The sequence below is a fragment of the Gymnoscopelus braueri genome (genome assembly GCF_963280865.1).
Source record: "Gymnoscopelus braueri genome assembly, chromosome: 14".
Taxonomy (NCBI): Eukaryota; Metazoa; Chordata; class Actinopteri; order Myctophiformes; family Myctophidae; genus Gymnoscopelus; species Gymnoscopelus braueri.
Genome location: NC_137619.1, coordinates 9673947 through 9694647, shown reverse-complemented (window position 1 = coordinate 9694647; position 20701 = coordinate 9673947). Strand labels below are relative to the sequence as shown.

The following is a 20701-nucleotide window of genomic DNA, read 5'->3' as shown; positions in this document are numbered from 1 at the left end:
GGAGGTACATGTGATCTCTTTTGTACATAATAGTGTTTTGTATTTGTTTAAGCTATGTTGATGAATTGAATACATAGGACCACAATGGAAACAAGTCCCCAGTAGTTTTTTTGTGTTATCCTTTTAGCCTCAATGTCTTACTGCACCACGTGCTGTTTACATTACAAGTATTTACATTTCTAAAGTATTCAATCAATCAATCAATACAAATTGATTTCAAAACGTTAGGTGTTAAAACAGCATGGCAGGGAAGACGGCGTATCTTTTGGCAGGTTTCTGGATGTGATCCCTAGAGATAACGACTCAACATTAACAGACACTTCATCCCTTGTGTTAAAAGAAGATTGTGTTAATAAGGACGGATACAGGAAATCTCATGAAATCGAGCAATATTTATCTGCGGAACCGAGTCAAACTAAATGTAATGCCTCAACTCCTACAATTCCAAGTGCTTGTCAGGATCGGGGGTCCCCCAGTTCAAATATGATTATTTTGAAAAGTTTGGGAACCCTTGGGTTAAAGTACCTGCCCACCACTGTGGAATCTAGGGGTTCGATTCCCCCGTGGTGCATCCCGCTTGGCCGAGTGTTTATACGAACACAATTGTTCCGTGTTCGGGGGAGGGAAGCTAGAAGTGGGGAGGGTGATATTTGTCATTGCACAAACTCCTACGGGCTGGGCACCGCATTTGTCAGCTGAATGTTGAGCAGGAGGAGTAGGACGGCGCCTCTACGTCCTCCTGGTAGGCACTCCTCACTGGCAGGTGAGCCAGTAGGGTTACAAATGCAGGGGCAAGTAGTGTGAAGAATGAATTGGCATAACAACAAAATTGGGGAGTAAAAGGGGTAAAAATAATAATAATAATAATTGGCTACTCTAGGTTTTTTTGTGGCCATTTTCAAACCTCTATTTGATAGAGATAGTGGAGAGAGACAGGAAATAGCAGGAGACATTGAGATGGGGAAGGACACGCAGGAAAGGGACTTGGGTCAGATTCGAACCCAGGTCAACTGTACAAGGACTTAATAGTGTGCTCTGAGGGCGCTCGGGTGGAACAGTGGTAAAGATACTCACAATTGCCGTATAGGGTCCCGCGGGAACTTGTGGTGATCGGCGCTGAACGGCGTTGCCATTAAACATGTTTAATCCATCATTATTGCTCTCCCCAGCGTCCCGCCTGGCTAGCTGCACTCTGCCTAGCCAATACTGGGTTCCCAAAGGGGCTATATTATGTTCTAGTGTGTTTATTGTTTTCCTTTGTAGCTGTTACCTGTACTGCTGCTTCATGTCTGTCATCCAGCCAATCATGTGCTAATTGGTTATCTTGTTCACCTGTGTTCTCTGTACCTAGCCTTCAGCCTATCCTGTGTTGAATGTCCATAGTGATCACCTGTGGCACTGTTCCATTAGTCTTTGTTAAATCATTGTTGTGTTTTCTTTTGTTAAGTTTTTTTGATTAATCATGACTGTGCTGCACAAAAACAGCAGTACTAGAGGTCCTGGTAGGATAGAAAACCGGCAGTACTAGAGGTCCTGGTAGGATAGAAAACCAGCAGTACTAGTCTACTAGACTAGAGGTCCTGGTAAGATATAAAACCTGCAGTATTAGAGGTCTTGGTAGGATATTAAACCAGCAGTACTAAAGGTCTTGGGAGGATATAAAGCCAGCAGTACTAAGGTCCTGGTAGCATAGATAACAAACAGTATGGGACTTGTAGTAGGTTCTATAGTATGTATTACTAAGTAGATTGTATTTTTTTATTTTTCTAGGACACTGTTTACTGGAGGAGAAGGTCAGGCTCCAGCTGTTACTCGAGGTTGACCTGGCGCAGTACACAGCACGTTCTCTGTCAATTCCAGAGGCGCAGGGAGCTTGTGGAGCCCCGCGGACATCAGCGCTGATATCACAACCCCAGCACCAGCACCGGCCCTGGTCCGGCCCGCCTCCCCGGCACCATCTCCATCGTCCGTGCCAGCCAGCATTTATTCGAGAGACGCAGCGGTAGGCGGCGGCATGGCGCACGGTGGCCAGCCCGACATCAGCCACATGTACGCACCACCGTCCTACTCGTGTGCCGGTGATGTGTACCAACAGGATCAGTCGGCGGGGTATCTGGCCGCCTCCGCATGCGCCGTGGCCTACCACGCGCCGCCCACCTATAGTTCGGTGCCCAAACCGAGCACTGTTGACGGGGCCACTCTCCTATCCATCGTCCCGGACTACGGAGGCTTCTACCAGCAGAGCTGCCAGCGGGACATGCCGTTGGGCTTCCCGGAGAGGAAGTCGTCGTTACCGTACCCGCTGGACGCTCTGCGCGTACCACCGCCTCTCACTCCTCTGAACACCATCAGGAACTTCACTCTCGGGCCGGTGCCGGCGCCGACGGCCCCAATCGAGGGCCCGATGGCCGCCGCCTTCCACGGCCACCACAACCTACCTCTCAGACCCATCCTGAGACCCAGGAAGTACCCGAGCCGGCCGAGCAAGACGCCCGTCCACGAGAGGCCGTACCCGTGCCCCGCCGAGACCTGCGACCGGCGGTTCTCGCGTTCGGACGAGCTCAGCCGGCACCTGCGCATCCACACGGGACACAAACCGTTCCAGTGTCGGATCTGCATGCGCACGTTCAGCCGCAGCGACCACCTCACCACGCACATCCGCACGCACACGGGCGAGAAGCCCTTCTCCTGTGACCAGTGCGGCCGAAAGTTTGCGCGGAGTGACGAGAGGCGGCGGCACGCCAAAATCCACCTGCGGCAGAAAGAAAAGAAGACATCCTAAGTAGCCCAATAACAATGCATCATCGTTCTTCTGGGCGGCTTGTTGCGTAGCTAGGGTACAGAAGATCAATACAACATCGCTGAATGTAGAAGTGTTGAGTGAACACTCGCCTTTTAAATGGAGCACAGTGGTTCTGAAGTGAAGTCTTCCATCAACACTCAAGAAGTGCCAAGATTTACCGAACCTCCAGGGCGTTCAGTGCTTCAGTGTGCTCTTTGCCCAGACATTGTGCCATTTGTTCTCAGGGATAAAAAAAATATATACAAAAATATAAAAACAACAACAATGACACAAACCACCAAGATTTTAGTTTTAACTTTGCTGTAATAGAAAGATCGTTGTTGCTGGGCAGAAACCTCTTATCTCCATAATTGTAACTGTTTGTGTTTTTTCGTAAATTAGCGCCCTACTTGATCATACTACAGCGTCACACAAAAGCATCAAAAGTAGCAGATCCACAAGCTTCATGTTGAGAATTTGAATTGAAACTGGCAAACCCCACTGCCCTATAATATAATATATAATAGCCTATGATATGAAATAAAGTAGAAGAGGAGAGAGAGGAAGGAGGGGATTTTTTTTTTAAATACATTTTTATCCCACGATTTTTGTAACCTCATTTTTTACACCCAGTGCCAATTGTTTATGTAATCCTGGGCACTACCTTCCCTCTGCCAACTTAGAGGCCAGGGCCGAGCTCATGCCTCCTTCAATGCATGAGAGCCAACCTTCTTGTCACCTGACAGGGGAGTGTTTCCCTGGTTGGACGCGTAGCGCGCAGAAGGAACACGTTATTCCAACCAGTTCCTTTTCCCCTCCATCAGGTGCCCCGGTTGGCCAGGGGGAGGCAGTATAGTGACCAGGATTACTGCATGTTTTTGTGAGGGTACCTACCCTAGGAGACGGAGAAGGAGGGGAATTTAAAGGGAATATAAAGGAACTGGACAGGGCCTCTGTTACACCGTCACCACCAGTTAATGTACTGGTGGTGTAAATAAAACACTAAAGTGGACATCATCCCAACCAAGCTCAGCTGGATACAGTACATCTAAAAACCTCTGGGTGGAGCTAAAGAGCTGATCCAAAACCTCTGTCTGGTGTTTTCTATTGAACTACCTGTGGATTCAGTCATTGTACTGAATGGATTAATTGAAGAATTGTTCCCTACTTGAGTGTTCATTTCAACCTGGCATCCCTATTTTGGGGCGTGTCCTTATAGGCAAAACTGTTGTGGTCTGTGTATTCAATTCATCAAGACATATAAAGACATACAATACTATACAAGAGATCATCAATACTAGGAGCAGTAAAAGTATATTTACAGGAAAATATTGGGGGGTCATTTCTTTTGGCGAGCTAGAAGACCTGTGTTTTAAAAAATAACAGTGGCCGATCAGTGGCCGATCTACAAGCCCACAGCACGTTGTGATGTGACGTGCTGTGATCTTGTAGATCTTCTATTTTCACTAGTATACAATGGAATTAAGTATAGGGCTTACAGTAAGTGTCCAACGTCCTGTCATAATCACATGGATGTGATGTCACGGGTAACAATGCAGAAGTTCAAAGTGCAGAAATAGTCTCTGATGATACTGTCACCCAGTAAAATGACACATTTTCTTAACCCACTTTAGCCCTATATATACTTCTTCGTACGACAAATAGCGGAATAGCTGATCCACAAGCTCACGGCGTGTCACGATGTGATGCGTTGTGTGTGTTGCAATTGTTTTTTTGTTTTCTTTTAAACATACACAAATTTGACCAAAATAGGGATGCCAGGATTAAAGCTGCTCTATGCAACTTTCCTCTTCTACCCCGAAGTGCTCTCTTTTATAATTTTTTACCATTGAGCTAAAAGAGCCTGCTTGCTCAGGGGATAAATTGAATCGTGACCATCAGGTCAAAATTCTTGTCAGAACACCATGTAAATGTCTCAATAGAAGAGCAGGGAGACAAAATACAATTGTATAAGTTATATTGTATCAACATACTCTACCATACAGATTGGACACACATTTTTTTTTTATTCATTAAAAAAAAGTTACACAGTGCCGCTTTATTTATTTTTGAATTGTTAAATTGTGATATTACTGTATGAAAGAACAAGATAAATATCAAACATATCAGTCTATATTTCCCAAAATGAAATGCGTGTAATTCAGTGTAACCAGTAAGAAGGGATGAAACATAAAACATAAGAATGAGTGACCACAGAGGGGGATATCAAAAGCAGAAGTCTGGGTTTACCTTGTCTCTGTCGGGTTGGAAACCACACATGTCCAAAACTGTTACTTTTCAGGTTTCAAATTCAAAAACAGCAAAAGTATCAGATCTACAAGCTCAAAACGCGTCGCTACGCTACGCATTTCGAGCTTATAGATCTGCTACTTTTGATGCTTTGGTGTGACGATGTAGTATGATCAAGTAGGGCGTTAATTGACGAAAAAACTAAAAAGAAATATGTAGATAATTGGTTTCTGCCCGACAGCGACGAGTTATTACTGCAGCAACTGTAGCCTACTGTCAGGAATGTTATTATTATCAAAGTTGCACTCATCATGACAATAACTATGTAAATAGAACCCTTTTGTGCCATCAGTAATTTTATAAGAATAGATATTTTGGAAAAACGCAGATGGTTTTGATATTGACCTTTCAAGTTAGGAGTTTTGCTACGGTACAAGTCTGTTCACATACTACCAGCAATGTTGAATGTAAGAAAAGATTAAATAAATTATCTCAGCTCTGTTGTGTTAATTATGATTATTATGAAATGACACTGAAGCTTCTGTTGGATTGATGCTTTCTTTAAAATCATTGCAATAAATGTAAACCTGTATAACAGTTCTACTACGTCCTCCTACGTCTACGTCCTCCCGGTGGGGGCTCCTCACTGGCAGGTGAGTCAGTAACATACAACAGCAGTGACAACACAGAAATGTGTGTGGGGAGGAATCAGTTGGCATAATGACTAAATTGGAGAGAAAAGGGGGTAAAACTAAAATCTGATACGATTCATTTTTTTAAATATTTATTTAAAGGCATAGTATGTAACTTTGTGTTTACATAACTAGTCAACAATAAATATGTTGTTGCTGTCGGGCAGAAACCTCTTATCTCCACATTTCTGACTTTTTGTGTTTTTTTGTAAAATTACCACCATACTAGATCATACTACAGTGTCACACAAAAGCATCAAAAGTAGCAGATACAAGCTCAAAACGCAGCACGGAGCGACGCGTTTTGAGCTTGTAGATCTGCTACTTTTACTACTTTTGAACTTGAATAGTAACAGTTTTAGACATATAAGGTTTCCACCGGACAGAGACAATATATTTTTACCCATCATTTCCCTCTGCACATCAGCCTCTGGAGTAGTGTGGTGGTACCTGCAAAAATAACTCATTATCCTCTCACTTTATTTTGACATTTTCACTGTTTGGATGTATTGTTTTGTAAACACAGGGCAAAGTTACATTCTATGCCTTTAAAGAACCTTCAGTTTGATATGCATTAGGCCACAGACCTCCATCTATACATTACCCCTCTCTAGAACCCCAATCTACACTGTAAAATCCTCAGTGTTAACTGAACTCTGAGAGTGTACAAATGGATTTTGCATTTGGGGACTCTCTTACAGACCCAAAAGGGCCCGACATTGAGAAACTGCAGAATCAACCACAGTCTTCTAACCAGCTGACCAGTACAACCACAGTCCTTTACTGTGGGTCACTGGGAGCTGACCAGTACAAACACAGTCTTCTATTGTTGTACTGGGAGCTGACCAGTACAAACACAGTCTTCTATTGTTGTACTGGGAGCTGACCAGTACAAACACAGTCTTCTATTGTTGTACTGGGAGCTGACCAGTACAAACACAGTCTTCTACTGTTGTACTGGGAGCTGACCAGTACAAACACAGTCTTCTATTGTTGTACTGGGAGCTGACCAGTACAACAGTCTTCTACTGTTGTACTGGGAGCTGACCAGTACAAACACAGTCTTCTAACCAGCTGACCAGCAGCTCCCCCAATACTGGTCCTCAAGGACCCTGTAATAACGTTGACATGTTGTCCAGTCCAACCAGGAATGTATAGTCGGTACACACACCTGCATGGATATTCAAAATAAGAAACAAATAAAAAAGGTTTGCACACTGTAGCGCCCTCTTACAACTGTATTTTTGTACCAACTGAGTGGGCTGAGCGACGTTTCCAGCACACTGCTCTTCTTCCAGGCCAAAGCATTACATTTTGTATTCAAATACTGACCGACGTCCAAAGGATTTTTCTCGTTTTGTAGGAAAACATTTCATTTGAGGCAATGGAGACAGATATGATCTTTTCTTTTTTTTTTATATCATTTTGTAAACCAACATCAATCTCGTTCACCATGTTTACACAACGGTATGTTTTGTAACAGTATAGTGCAAAACATTGTGCTATTCAATGGCTGCTTTTATCCAAAGAACGTTTAACAAGAAACACAACGCACACAAGTAGAAGTGCCTTTCTCTAGCCTTTGAGCAACACAGGGAATTGAACCAATAACCCTGTCAGTGCTGGTGTCATGTGTTAATGGAGCTACAGAGCTAGTTGACTGTGTCCAGCTCATTAAGCCCGATGCATACTTCGTCACGGGATGAAAATAGCCGATCTACAATTTCACAAGCTACAGAGCATAAATTAGAGAGACATTGAGATGGGGAAGGACACGCAGGAAAGGGCCTTGGGTCAGATTCAAACCCAGGTCAACTGTACAAGGACTTAATAGTATGTGCTCTGAGGGTGCTCGGGTGGAACAGTGGTAAAGATACTCACAATTGCTGTATAGGGTCCCGTGGGAACTTGTGGTGATCGGCGCTGAACGGCGTTGCCATTAAACATGTTTAATCCATCATTATTGCTCTCCCCAGCGTCCCGCCTGGCTAGCTGCACTCTGCCTAGCCAATACTGGGTTCCCAAAGGGGCTACAGTATATTATGTTCTAGTGTGTTTATAGTTTTCCTTTGTAGCTGTTACCTGTACTGCTGCTTCATGTCTGTCATGTCTGTTGAGATAACTCACAAAGTGCTTTACATACAACAGAAATAAAAACACAGCATGAAACATTCAAATGATTCAAAACAACAAAAACAAGACATTTTTGTCCTGCGGGATAACTTCAGTTATCAGCCTCACCCAGCTTAAAAACAACAAAAAAACTAAAAATCTAAGACATTCCACAAATGCTTGTTTAAACAGTATGTGTTTGTAAGTGGTTCTTAAAGATGTCCACAGAGGCTGACCTTTTTTCGTCCCTGCTCTCAAGACCGGTGGAAGGGCATTCCAGGGCAAGCTCAGAAGCTACAGAGCATAAATTAGACATAATTCACTCATGCGTCCTCAGAGTGATAAACTACCCATTTTAATTGGCTCATCATTGACAATACATCAGTTACTTGAGTTAAAGGAGAACGTCACCCATTTTCAACCTCATCTGCATACAATTGGTCCTCACTAATGCTCATTATAAGATGGCAGCAATGGCGCAGCATGAGGCATTGTGAGCTTGTAGTTCGCCTATTTTCACAATATTTATCTGTGGAACCGAGCCAAACAAAATGTAATGCCTCAACTCCTACAATTCCAAGTGCTTGTCAGGATGGGGGTCCCCAGTTCAAATAAGATTATTTTGGGGGGTCGCAGAGTTTGGGAACCTTGACCTAGAACAATAACTAACTATCGTTTAACAAAAATCGGTCTAACTCAGGCGGATGGCAGAGTCCACACCACAACTATGTTGAAGATATTGTATTTTGGTTATTTTTTATGCTATGTCGATAAATTGAATACATAGGACCTCAATGGAAACAAGTCCTCAGGACTTTTTTGGGTTATCCTTTTAGACCAAGTGTATAACTGTACTTGTGCTGTTTGCAACAAAGTATTCAATCAATCAATCAATAATGACGACAGTGGTGAACGATATCGCTTGGATCACTTTCAGAGACATTTGATGAACGATGGAAACACTGACAGCCAATCATAATGCATCCAAATTCATGGAGCGTCACACACTCAGTGTTCAATATCGTCTCTGTCAGGTGGAAACCTCACGTCCAAAACTTTTACTTCAAGTTCAAAAACAGCAGCAAAAGTAGCAGATCTACAAGCTCGAAACCTGCGGATCTGCTACTTTTGCTTTTGTGTGACGCTGTAGTATGATCAAGCAGAGCGTTAATTTACAAAAAAAATCAAAGTTAGAATATGGAGATAAGAGGTTTCTGCCCGACAGCGACGATATGTTTACGTTATCGTTCATCAGTGTGGATGCTCACATCATTATCCTTAGTTATAGTTATTTATATATAGTTTTTTCGTAAATTAATGTCCTACTTGATCATACTACAGCGTCACACTAAAGCATCAAAAGTAGCAGTTTTGAGCTTGTAGATTTGAATCCTGAAAAGTAGGTGGATATAAGACGGAGACTTCACACCACATACAGTAGGCTTTGTTCAGACCGGACAAAATCCAATTTGTTGGTGGTTCAGGTTTTTGCCACGCTCAGCCACACCATTTAGATATAACAATGGTGTTATGGGTCTTAAAGTGTAACCTTCCAGTTCAAGTCCCCATGAAAAGAACCTGTCATCATAATGACATCATCAGGTAATGGACATCTTGTCACGGTCACACACACGACAGGGACCCCCAGGTTGGTTCCCAAAGACCTTTTGGGGGTCAAGGAAGGACCACCAAATGCACCTGTCAGCAGGGAGTATTGGGCGGGAGGAGTAGGAGGACGAAGGCTCTTCTACGTCCTCCCCGTGGGGGCCCCTCACTGGCATTGTCATTTTAGATTTGAGCTGTATACAATTTATATAGCAACATACGTTTTTCAGAAAACTGTCGGGCAGAAACGTCTTATCTCCATATTCTAACTTTTTGTGTTTTTTTGTAAATTAACGCCCTACTTGATCATATACTACAGTGTCACACAATAGCATCAAAAGTAGCGGATCCACAAGCTCGAGCTTGTAGATCTGCTACTTTTGCAGTTAATAAAAAAAATGAAGTACGTTTTGGACGATTTGTAGAACCGGCCTCAGGTCTTAAAGGTATCATGACATTCATTTTCACTTTTTTTATTTTCAATGTTTTATTTGGGGTTTTATGACCTCAATTACACCCAAAAAACCTGAACTTAGAACATTCAGTGGATTTTCTGTGGTCTGGGGTTTTCTGAATAATTAGGCTGAAAAGTAATCTGAGCTTGGCCCTTCGACAGTGAGGTCACAGTCGAATAATCCCGCCCACTCTCCTCCTCGCCCCTCCCCTCCCCTATCCTTTCCTTTGGGGGGGGGCGGAGCAGAGGCGATGATTGACAGGCAAAATCCCTCACCAGCGACACCCGCAGGCAAAGATTTATTTTTTCATTGCAGTTGAAAAGGCTTTAGAAATGTGAGAGAAAAACACCTGCCATGGATCACTGGAATGGAATTTTCACTTAAAACTTTTTGTACACTTTTGAAGGACCAGGACAAAGACTTTGAATGTGGTGTAAAAGTGAATGTCATTAAACCTTTAATGGGTTAACAGTGAAGAGTGGGAAATCTATGAACAAAATAGTAATTCTTATACATTCTGTCACTGGGCTAACTTCTACCAACAGTGGAATTTAAATATTCCACATTCCGGGGGACCCCCGGAAACCTCCTCAAGGACCCCTGGACTGGAAACCACAGTCTACACCACTGTTTCTCAACGTCAGTTCCGGGATCCTTAGGGGTCCCTTAAAGGTCTGAAACTCTGAGTGTACAAAGACTTTTGGACAACTGTCCCATTTGGGAAGACGCAACCAACATGCAAGTCGTAGCTCCAATGTCTGTCGACGTGTCTCATGTGCATAAAAAAAATAAGAAAAAAGTCAAACGGGTTACCTTAACATTCATGCATGCTGGATTTTTTGTGTTAATTTTTTAAACTGATTACCTTAACATTCATGAATGTTGCATTTTCTACTGAAAGCCTTTTTTTTTTTTTTTTTTTTAAAGGAATAAAATGTAATTTTGTCCAATCTCCCCAGCTGGTGAAATCTGCATTGCAAGGTGTTGTGAGCTTGAAGATCAGTGTTTTTTTGTGCCAAGGACCCATAAATTGATATGCATTTGCATTTGACCCTCAGCTGAAAATGCTAATGGGTTATTTTCAGCGAGCAACACACGTCGTATCCAATCAGTTTCCATGTGCTTTTTTGCTGTTCAGACTCGATAAAAAAAATCTAATTTGATCCCAATATGGAATGGCAAAATGATAATTTATCCAACATGGTCCCAGGTAAGACCTACAGGCACAACTATTCTCATGTCATTGCAGAAACCTCTTATCTCCATATTCTAACCTTTTGTGTTTTTTTTGTCAATTAACAACCTACTTGATCATATACTACAGCGTCACACAAAAGTATCAAAAGTAGTTTCGAGCTTGTTGATCAACTACTTTTTCTATGTTTTTAATTTGAATCCTGAAAAGTAACGGTTTTGGACATGAGGTTTCCACCCGACAGAGACGATAAAGTTAATGATTCATTGGTGAGATATTGAAGTCATGAGCAGGGATAGCTTGGATCCAGACCATAGACCCTGCCCGCTCTCTGAGTGGATTGCCTCAGCTTCAGTCTGATAATAAATCAGGCTAGAGCAGGGATTCAATAAAAAACAAAACAAAAATAACTAAACTCAAGTTTTGTTTGAGTTTAGTTAGACCAAGTCCCAATCTGAGATTTGTGAAACGGCATTAAAAGGAGCCCCCCTACATTAGCGCCTTAACCTTTGCTTTTTAACCTCTGCTTTTTATGAAATATATCTGAGGCATTAGGATTGCGAAGAAGCCGCTCCTGGACAGAATCATGCATTCTATTGCTAGAAAGACCAAATCAAATACACTTTAACCCTAAAAGGTGCTGCAAGTGATCTCGTTTCGGCTGAAACAAAATATTTATTTTCAAAATGCTCAAGCTCCATATTTATGTAGTAATCATTGCTATAGAGTGTTTGTTCAGTAACAGGGGTCTCCCTGTCTCTCCAGCTCTTTAATAAACAGAACATCCAATCAGGAGAGAGAACCTCACAAAGATAATCTATCAGCTTGTATTCCTGTCTGCTCGTTTATTTGTGTCATCAGTTCCAGTTTTACTTGTTTTCCCTGTATGAGTTCTCTCTCCTGATTGGATGAAATTGGTATCCTGACCTGAAAATGCATTTTCTGTTTACTAAAGAGCTGGAGAGACAGAGAGAGACCCTGTTATACACTCTAAAGCAATCAGAATATAGGAGCTATTTAACACCTATTTTAGCAAACACAACACAAATCCTGTACAACACCCTGTTTAATGTATCCATTTCGATTCAGAGAGTTAACCACTTAAGCCCTGTTTCATACTAAACAGTACAACAGTGTCACACAGCATAATCAGCCGATCTGGTGAAGGTTGTAGATCTGCTATTTTTTTCGGAATAACTTCCGGCTAAGAATGTCAAGCCCAAAACAGGGATGTGGTTAGATTAGCAAATGAAATAAAATGTTTACAGGGTATAAGCTAACCTCATAAAATACCCCCTCATAAAGTCACGTGGGGTCCAGGGTACTGTTCACTCCCACACCAGAAGTCAGGAGGCTGTGAGATCTCCATGAGCCAGACGACCTCCTGCCGGTCCCGGCCTTCGCTTTCTGCACCGCCGTTGGCCGGCGGTAAAACTTTGTAATAGTGACAGTCTCTGCCGTCGTCCGGCTCGTAAGGAGGAGCCAGGATGTCCAGGAAGGCCGTGGGTCCATCCACGGCGTCTATCCGGTGCAGGTTGCTGGCGTCGGGCGCCAGGACGCACGGCGCGCTGTCCTCCGTGTACTCCCCCGTCGAGCGGAGCTGCGAGCGCCGCAGGGCGCCTCTCTGGAACAGTGAGGCGGGGGGAGGGTCCGTGGAGGCGGACGCCACGGCCGCACCTGGGCAGAGCGGTGGAAAGTTAAACTGAGTTCAGTCAGATAACTCACCAATAGATTGAGACCATTAACTCATTCACTGCCAAGGAAGTAATTCACGTAATTTACGTCCCAAATCCAATTCTGCCACGGATGTAAAAACGCCCTTCAGGCTCCAGAATTGCGGGCGGAAGTATCGTGAGACGAGACTTCCAACATGATTCAATAAAGCTGATCTGTAAACAACAATGGCGCCGCCCGTGTAGCAATAGCATAGCAGTGACACCAGACGGACCACACACTACAGATATATACAAGAAAAGTTTTTTTTCGAGCGACGGAAATACGCGGATTTAGCCTAGATCAACAGACGGCCATTCTGAGCTGCGGGGGGCGGGGTCCCCAAAATCATAACATCGCTCAATATGAACTGGGGGTCCGGGACCCCTCTCATCATGACTTAATAACATCAAATCAAGGTAGGAAAACATTCTCCTTTAATAGCTTGAGAACATTTTATTTATAAAATGTAAATACAAGTGTGAACATTATATTTGATCTTGGCGTTCAGGCTCTGCTATACATTATTCCCTGCTCAGCACAGTAGACAATTAAAGACAACCATTTAAGAGCAGGGACATAAAAAAAACCTGCACCTGAGTTAGGGCTGTCAAGATTACAAATACAAATTTGACGATTAATTGTCACACTAATAATTGCGATAAACGATTTAATTGTTTTTGGTGTTGAACATTGAAACATGAATAAAAAATACATTTATGTTTGGCTTTTAGGCTTCGTAATCAAAAATTGCACAGGGAAGATATATCGAATAACTGAAATATACAAAGAAATTACTGACATTTATTAATTTCATACAAAAAAAGGTTAAAATAGCGGAAATAGCTGATCTAGGTCTAAGCTTGTAAATCAGCTATTTCTGCTTTTTTTTTATGTGTTTAGACTTTTCAACATTATGACAAAATAATTGCGATTATCTCAAATAATTGGGATTAGGCGATTATGTAATAATTGTGACAGGCCTAACCTGGCTGTGCCATAATATCGGTCCGGTCGAAGCAGGTGATGCGGGCGGTGCCGTACATGACCTTGAGCAGGCCGTGCATGCCCGGGTGGTCGTGCAGGGGGATGGACGCGCCCTTGGTCAGCAGGAACACGCCCATGCTGAAGTCCTCCGTCTCACAGATGTGCATGTAGGTGACCGGTGGCGCGCCGTGGAACGGGTGCACCGCCGACCCGGCCGGGGGGCCGTCACCTGCAGGAGGCGACAGTTCATCCAGTTAATCCATTATAAGTCGAGATTTTAGCTATGGTGGTGAAAACATGGCTCTTAAGACCATTAGTAAGGTGAATGGCAGAACCAAATTCTTAGCAGTTTCTGGACTGGCTTATTAGCAAACTCACTGGTTCTATGTTGTTTCGACTATGCTATTGGCTCATGGTACGGTGGCCAAACCAAAGCCCTAAAAGAGAAGTTGCAGGTTTCTCAACATAGGTTGGTCAGGCTTGTCTTGGGGCTGTCTGCAAGGGACCATGTTGGAAAACAACATTTCCAGCAGTCGGGTTGGCTCCCTCAGGCAGCCAGGTCAGTTCAACTACAGCTGAACCTGGTGCATAACATCTACATCAACACCCATTCCCATCTAACCAGAGCCAGCATAGCAGACCTGACCATGCCCACCATGTTCACCACTGAAATGGGAAAACGCTCATTTAGATTTGGAGGAGCAGTTAACTGGAACTCGCTACCCCCTGACTATAAAGAGCACCAGCAGCCATCTCCTTTTTAAGATAAGGGTCAAAGCATGGCTTTTAGAAAAAGTTGCAGAATAGCATGGTCACTTATGTTAGCAATGCGATTATATGTATTTATGCTGTAGGTAGTGTAGCTGTTGATTGTATTATGCATTACTGTACTGTCTACCTGTATGTATTTTGTTGCAGTGTTGTTTGTCTCAGACCAAGGACCACAATGAAAATAAGTCGCAAGACTTTTATGTGTTTGTATCCTTGACGTTTCTCCGATGAACATGATGTAGAATGTGTTTTTTCCTGTATAACATCTAATAAAATATATATATATATATATATCAATATCTCTCTATATATAGCAACATACGTTTTTCAGAAAACTCTTAGGATTTAGAACAGTGGTTTAGAACAGTGGTTAGTGGAATAGATGTATAAGCTCGCAGCACGGCACGAAAATCTTGAAAGTGTAGTATAAAGTGTAGTATAAAATAGGCTCAGGTAATTGATCAGACCAATCTTTTTAGTCAATTATGAAAAGATATATATATATATATATATATATATATATATATATATATAATATTGTCGTGTCAATTTGATACATAAAGAATTGACCCCCCTAAAAAATATAAATAAAAAGATCAATAGAAATAATCGCCAAGAAGATACTTTTGATTGATTGATTGACTTTATTAACAGTTGCAAATAGCAAAGTGGTACGATGATATTACAATGATTGTTAAAAGGATAACACCCAGGGGCAATTGTTTCCATTGTGGTCCTGTCTGTGTATTCAATTCATACTTGATAGTTATAAACCCTCTCCTCACCTTTCCGTGGGACCAGTCTGAGGTCCTTGGCCCGGACCTCGTGCATCAGGCTCCTCAGCTTGCTGTGGTTGTCCAGGAAGGACGCACCGTGGCACGGCTGTCTGAAGGTGGCCAGCGCCTGGCGGGCGATCCTCTGCACGATGCACGATGTCATGCTGCTGCTGCTGTTGTGGTCCCGGTGGTGCATCCTAACCCAACCATCCACCTGTGTGCGTGCGTGCGTGTGTGTGCGTGAAGAGAAGAACAAGAAATACTGCATACATTAGGGGAATTCAGTCAACTGACAGGAGAAATGTTCTTCATACACAAAAGAGTACACTCTAGTATTGTATTATTATTATTATTATTATTATTATTATTATCATTATTATCATCATTATTATTATTATTTTTGCAGAGGCAGCATTTTATAATATATCTCTTTTGTCGGGTAGAAAACTCACATCTCCCAAGTTTCACATTTGTAATGTTTTTTTTCCCATAAATGAATACCATACTTCATCATCACACAAGGGTGTCACACAAGCATAGTGGAAAATAGCCGATCTACAAGCTTGTAAATCTGCTATTTTGGACATGGAAGGTTTTCCACCCAACAAAGAGCAACGATATGCATGTAGTTTCTCCTCCACGTTTTCTTCTTTTTTTTGTGGACAAAATATCATTACAATTACAAATAACGGGACAAAATGCAGTTACAATAAATGTAATAAAGAAATAAAAAATAAAACAAATGAGCTCAAGGTTACAGACTTTAGGCAATTTATTCATCACAGATTCTTCTGGATTTCATAGCTTTAGTGTTTGTACAATGTTTTAAGGTTTCTAAAGTATGTCAATACTAAGGGTTTAAAAACAACAATATTTGGATGTTGGTTTAAAGCAAATTTGGTACAATTATGAATATTACATTTTGCAAGAATTAAGAGAAGATTGATAACATGCATTTTGTCTACGCTTATTTTATATGTTTTTGTCTACGCTTATGTTATCATATTTCTAAGAGAAGAGTATATATTATGATTATACGTACGTACGTACGTACGTACATACATACATACATACACACAAATTATATATTTTTGTATTATATATATTATTATATTCTATACATATATATATCATATATTCAAGAAGTCAATTTTGGAATGTATTAATTATTAAGATCACCAACACCTCCACGTTGGGTTATTATTATCATTATAAATTATTAAGATCACCAACATCCAACACCTCCACGTTGGGTTATTATTAGATTATTATTATTAATTATTAAGATCATCATAAGAAGACCCAACACCTCCACGTTGGGTTTTACGTAGCCCTGAAACATGACTGTCATATATTATATGACCGTCATGGATGGAACTTCAACATGGTGTTTGCACTTTCTACATTTACGGCCCGTACATCTACATAAACGTTCAGATTTCAAATATAAAAAGCTTACCCCATGGCCAAGGATGTAACAATTATGTACGGGCTCTCAGAAGTACCCGTATCATCCGTATTGTTCAATAAGAAGCATTTTATTCCGATCGGTGGCCATTTTCTTTGTATTTTCTCCATACACTTTCAACTGCGCGACCCTATCGGTTGGGAGGTGTACTGCACTCTGAGAATATAAAATAAAATAAAATGGCCACCGATCGGATTAAAATGCTTTTTATGGAACAATACGGAAGATAAGGGTACTTCTGAGGACCCGTACACAATTGTAACATCCATGGCCATGGGGTCAGCACTTTATATTTGAGATATGAACGTTTATGTAGATGTACGGGACGTAAATGGAGAAAGTGCAAACACCAGGTTGAAGTTCATCGATGACGGTCATGCTAGATGACCGTCATGCATCAAGGCTAGGTTTAACGCACCGGTGTTGTGTGACGCCTCTTGTCTGGAGGAGCGTCTTCTTCTCACGTCTCTAAAGCGGTCAGGATTAATAATGATCGCAATCGATCAGATCAATCGATCGGAATGGATTCCATAGATGATCTGGTTCTGGCTCAGCAGCGGATCACGTTGTTTCCAAACACATGCCCCATTTCTGAGTAAATGTCACACACGTCCGCACTGGACCTGCTCTACGGCACAGATACATTGCAGCCTCCGGCTACGGTGCATTGTGGGAGTTGTAGTATATTATAGACTTAATGGTCTGTTGTGCATCAGGATATTATTATAGCTGTATATGATCAGGACTAAAAAGATGAAATGGAACGTAAACTGTAATACTTACCTCCATGTTATTTGTTGCACAACGACTCGATGTAATGTCTAAATGAATTAAATCGAACTATTTGTACCAATTCTGTCAAGACATTGCACTACAAAGACCAGCATGCAGCGCGGTCACTTCACCTCAACTGATCTTTGCCCACACGGCTCAAGCTTGCTATCCTAGGATACATACAAATTGTCCAGCAGCAGTCATTAATATTAGTATAATGTAAGATATTGTTGAATCATAGCCTTGGATCAAGACTATCATGTATTTTATTGAGTCTGACTTTTACTTTCGTAGATATGCAAATGTCAAAATCGATCAAATATATACATCTATGATAGTCTTGATCCAAGGCTAGTTGAATAATATATATTATGTGTGTGTGTGTAAGTGTGTGTGTGTGTGTGTGTGTGTGTGTGTGTGTGTGTGTGCGTGCGTGCGTGCGTGCGCGCGCGTGCATGTGTGTGTAAATTCTGTGGAAGTAGTTGTTTTTAGCACAGAGACAGAAATATTGTCCTATTTTAGGTTGTGATGGCCGTTGTTTTGGTGATGACAACCCAAGTCCAAATTAAACAAAACATGATTATTTTCATTTCAGCCTTTATTTTGTCTTTATTTATCGGCCTCTTGACATCATTTGAAGCACACACACACGCACACGCACGCACACACACACACACACACACACACACACACACACACACACACACACACACACACACACACACACACACACACACACACACACACACACACACACACACACACCCTCTAAAGGTTAAGTGTAAGTTCAGCTACAAACTAGTGCAAGAATTATGCAAGTCAAAGCAATAAACATGTAACCAGTACTAGTATCAACCAAACATAAACATCACAAAATATGAAAGTAAAAGCAGAGAGACAGGCTGGCCAAAATCAACATAAAGGAAGGGATGCTGTCCGGGCTGTCAAACCCGGAGCGATCAGTCCTAAACTACCAACAGGAAAGACAACTAGCCACATTCAATCTGGCATTTTGGGCACAATTATTATGAAAATATCTAATCTATTGTGAGCTTGTAGATCTGCTATTTTCGCTGTGTGACACACTGCTGTATGACAAAGCATGAAACAGGGCTTGAAGCCTGATTTATACTTGGTTGTACACTGGTGTTGCCTACTGTAAATAGCAGATATACAAGCTCACAACGTGTCACATTTGTGATGTGTTGTATTAACATAACGTCATGCTATAACAAAACTAACACACACACACCTTTTCTACCTTAAAAAAGCCATTTATCTTGCGAGGACTAGGTCCTCACATGTCTATTTCTCAAATTCTACTATACTTTGGGGAACTTTTGTCCCTCACAAGATTAGTCAGGGGTCTTCAACAGGGGGACCCCTAGGGGGTCCACCGAGTTACTCCAGAGGGGCCCGGCCACCAAATATTTGTGTGATGGGGAACATTAACCGAAAATAGCAGATCTACAAGCTCTCAACGCCTCGCAGCTCGTAGATCGGCTATTTTCAGAGAGTTGGTGCAGAGGGAAAAGGAGCAGACCAAGTACAGAGCCAACGGTCAAGTTGACTTAAATATTGAGGGTTTAAAAGGTTAACTATCTGAAAATACACATTAGCATGAATCCAACTATCTATGAAATCTATGAAAAGGTTTAATCTGCAACACAATTTTATACAATATGTAGTGGGGGTCCCTGCTTCATCTTTCTCTCAGCTAAGGGGTCCTTGGCCTGACGTTGAAGACCCCTGAGGTAAGTGATGCAAGCACACACACATACACATGCACGCATTGATGGGTCCTCTGTGGGTCCACAGTGTATAGACAGGAAGCATTTTTTGGTGGCTATAAGCACATCGCCATGGGATGCGAAGGCTGGAGCATCCAGTCAACACAGTTCCTGTCACGAAATCTATCAAACAGGGAGTTTCCCCAGAAACATTGAACTCTTTTAAAATGACATGTCCAGACCTCCCCTAAGGCCCTAAAAAGTTTGGCTTGGTGGTGGTGCTAGGGGTGGGGTCATGGGTTCACCAGAATCAACAGGATTCTTCCTCTTGGGAACATGAATGTGCACAGCAAATTTAATAATGGCCTCCTGCCACTATTTATCAACGACAGACAGACAGACAGACAGACAGACAGACAGACAGACAGACAGACAGACAGACAGACAGACAGACAGACAGACAGACAGACAGACAGACAGACAGACTTGGCTGCGATTGTTTTATGGATTACTTTTTCAATTTGTCAAATAATCGAGAAGGATTTTTTAATTTAAATTAATGTATTAATCAATGTGAAAATATTCAAATTCATTTTTTATAGTCGACTAAATTGATGTCCTGTCTTTCAATTGCAATGAGACTGTTTTTTACACAATCTTAGATGAAAGGAGATATTCTAATTGATCTGGAATTACAGATCTTATTACTGGAGCTTTTTTTAGAGGGCTGAGCTCAAGCTGAGCTCAAGCCTCAACTTCTACCATTCCAAGTGCTTGAAAACGCACTTGTACTCCTTGGCTTTTAACCTAGACTGAGAGTTAATGTTTCTGAGAATCAATGTGTATACTGTGTTTTTGCAATTTTTTATCTCTTTTTATATCTATTTTGTGTTGTTAACGTCTTTTTAGTTTTTTTAAGTTTTTGAGTGTACAGCACTTTGGTTCAATGCTGTTGTTTGAACTGTGCTCTATAAATAAATTGGATTAGATACAGTAGCCCACATCAGACCCTTATGTTTGGTATGTTGGTAGTAAAGAGAATCTTTCTTACCGAATGGAAGGTCTCCAGACTCTCCACCGATATTTGTTTTTGAATCACTTTCAGCCTGGTTATGGACATGTCATTAGGTGGGGGGAAAACTAGCCAACTTGTCAACATTTACAAAAGTTGCAGATCTACAGTACAAGCTCACAACATACCCTTTGATCATTCACTTAGTTATTATTAATAATATTAATAATAGAGGCTGAAACATTTGTTGAAACATTTGTTGTATGTCTCTGCCTACTGGCCTTTTGTCGATGTCTTTCCTTTCTGTTTTTTACCCCGCTCTTTTTTTTGTGTGATGAAAATGACCTAAATGTTTCTTCAATAATCCACACGTTAATAT

At 41.7% G+C, this 20701-nt stretch overlaps 2 protein-coding genes across 2 annotated transcripts in view; one reads left to right on the top strand and one right to left on the bottom strand.

Moving 5' to 3' along the window:
* Positions 1–2782, top strand: part of LOC308100500 (uncharacterized protein) — a gene marked incomplete at both ends in the record, with an annotated part of 17462 nt that extends 14680 nt beyond the window's left edge. Inside the window, one exon of the mRNA XM_080449565.1 lies at positions 1861–2782. Coding sequence (XP_080305691.1) covers positions 1861–2782 — 922 coding nt within the window. The remainder of the gene's footprint in view (positions 1–1860) is intronic.
* Positions 2783–12139: 9357 nt separating this feature from the next.
* On the bottom strand, positions 12140–17433 carry LOC308100161 (2-aminoethanethiol dioxygenase-like). Its single transcript, XM_080449083.1, has 4 exons — positions 17225–17433; positions 15348–15552; positions 13793–14020; positions 12140–12768 (listed from the first exon to the last, which is right to left on the bottom strand). Exons 2-4 carry the CDS (start codon positions 15532–15534, stop codon positions 12389–12391), a joined length of 795 nt encoding a protein of 264 aa, XP_080305209.1. The 5' UTR covers positions 15535–15552; positions 17225–17433; the 3' UTR covers positions 12140–12388.
* Positions 17434–20701: the final 3268 nt, after the last annotated feature.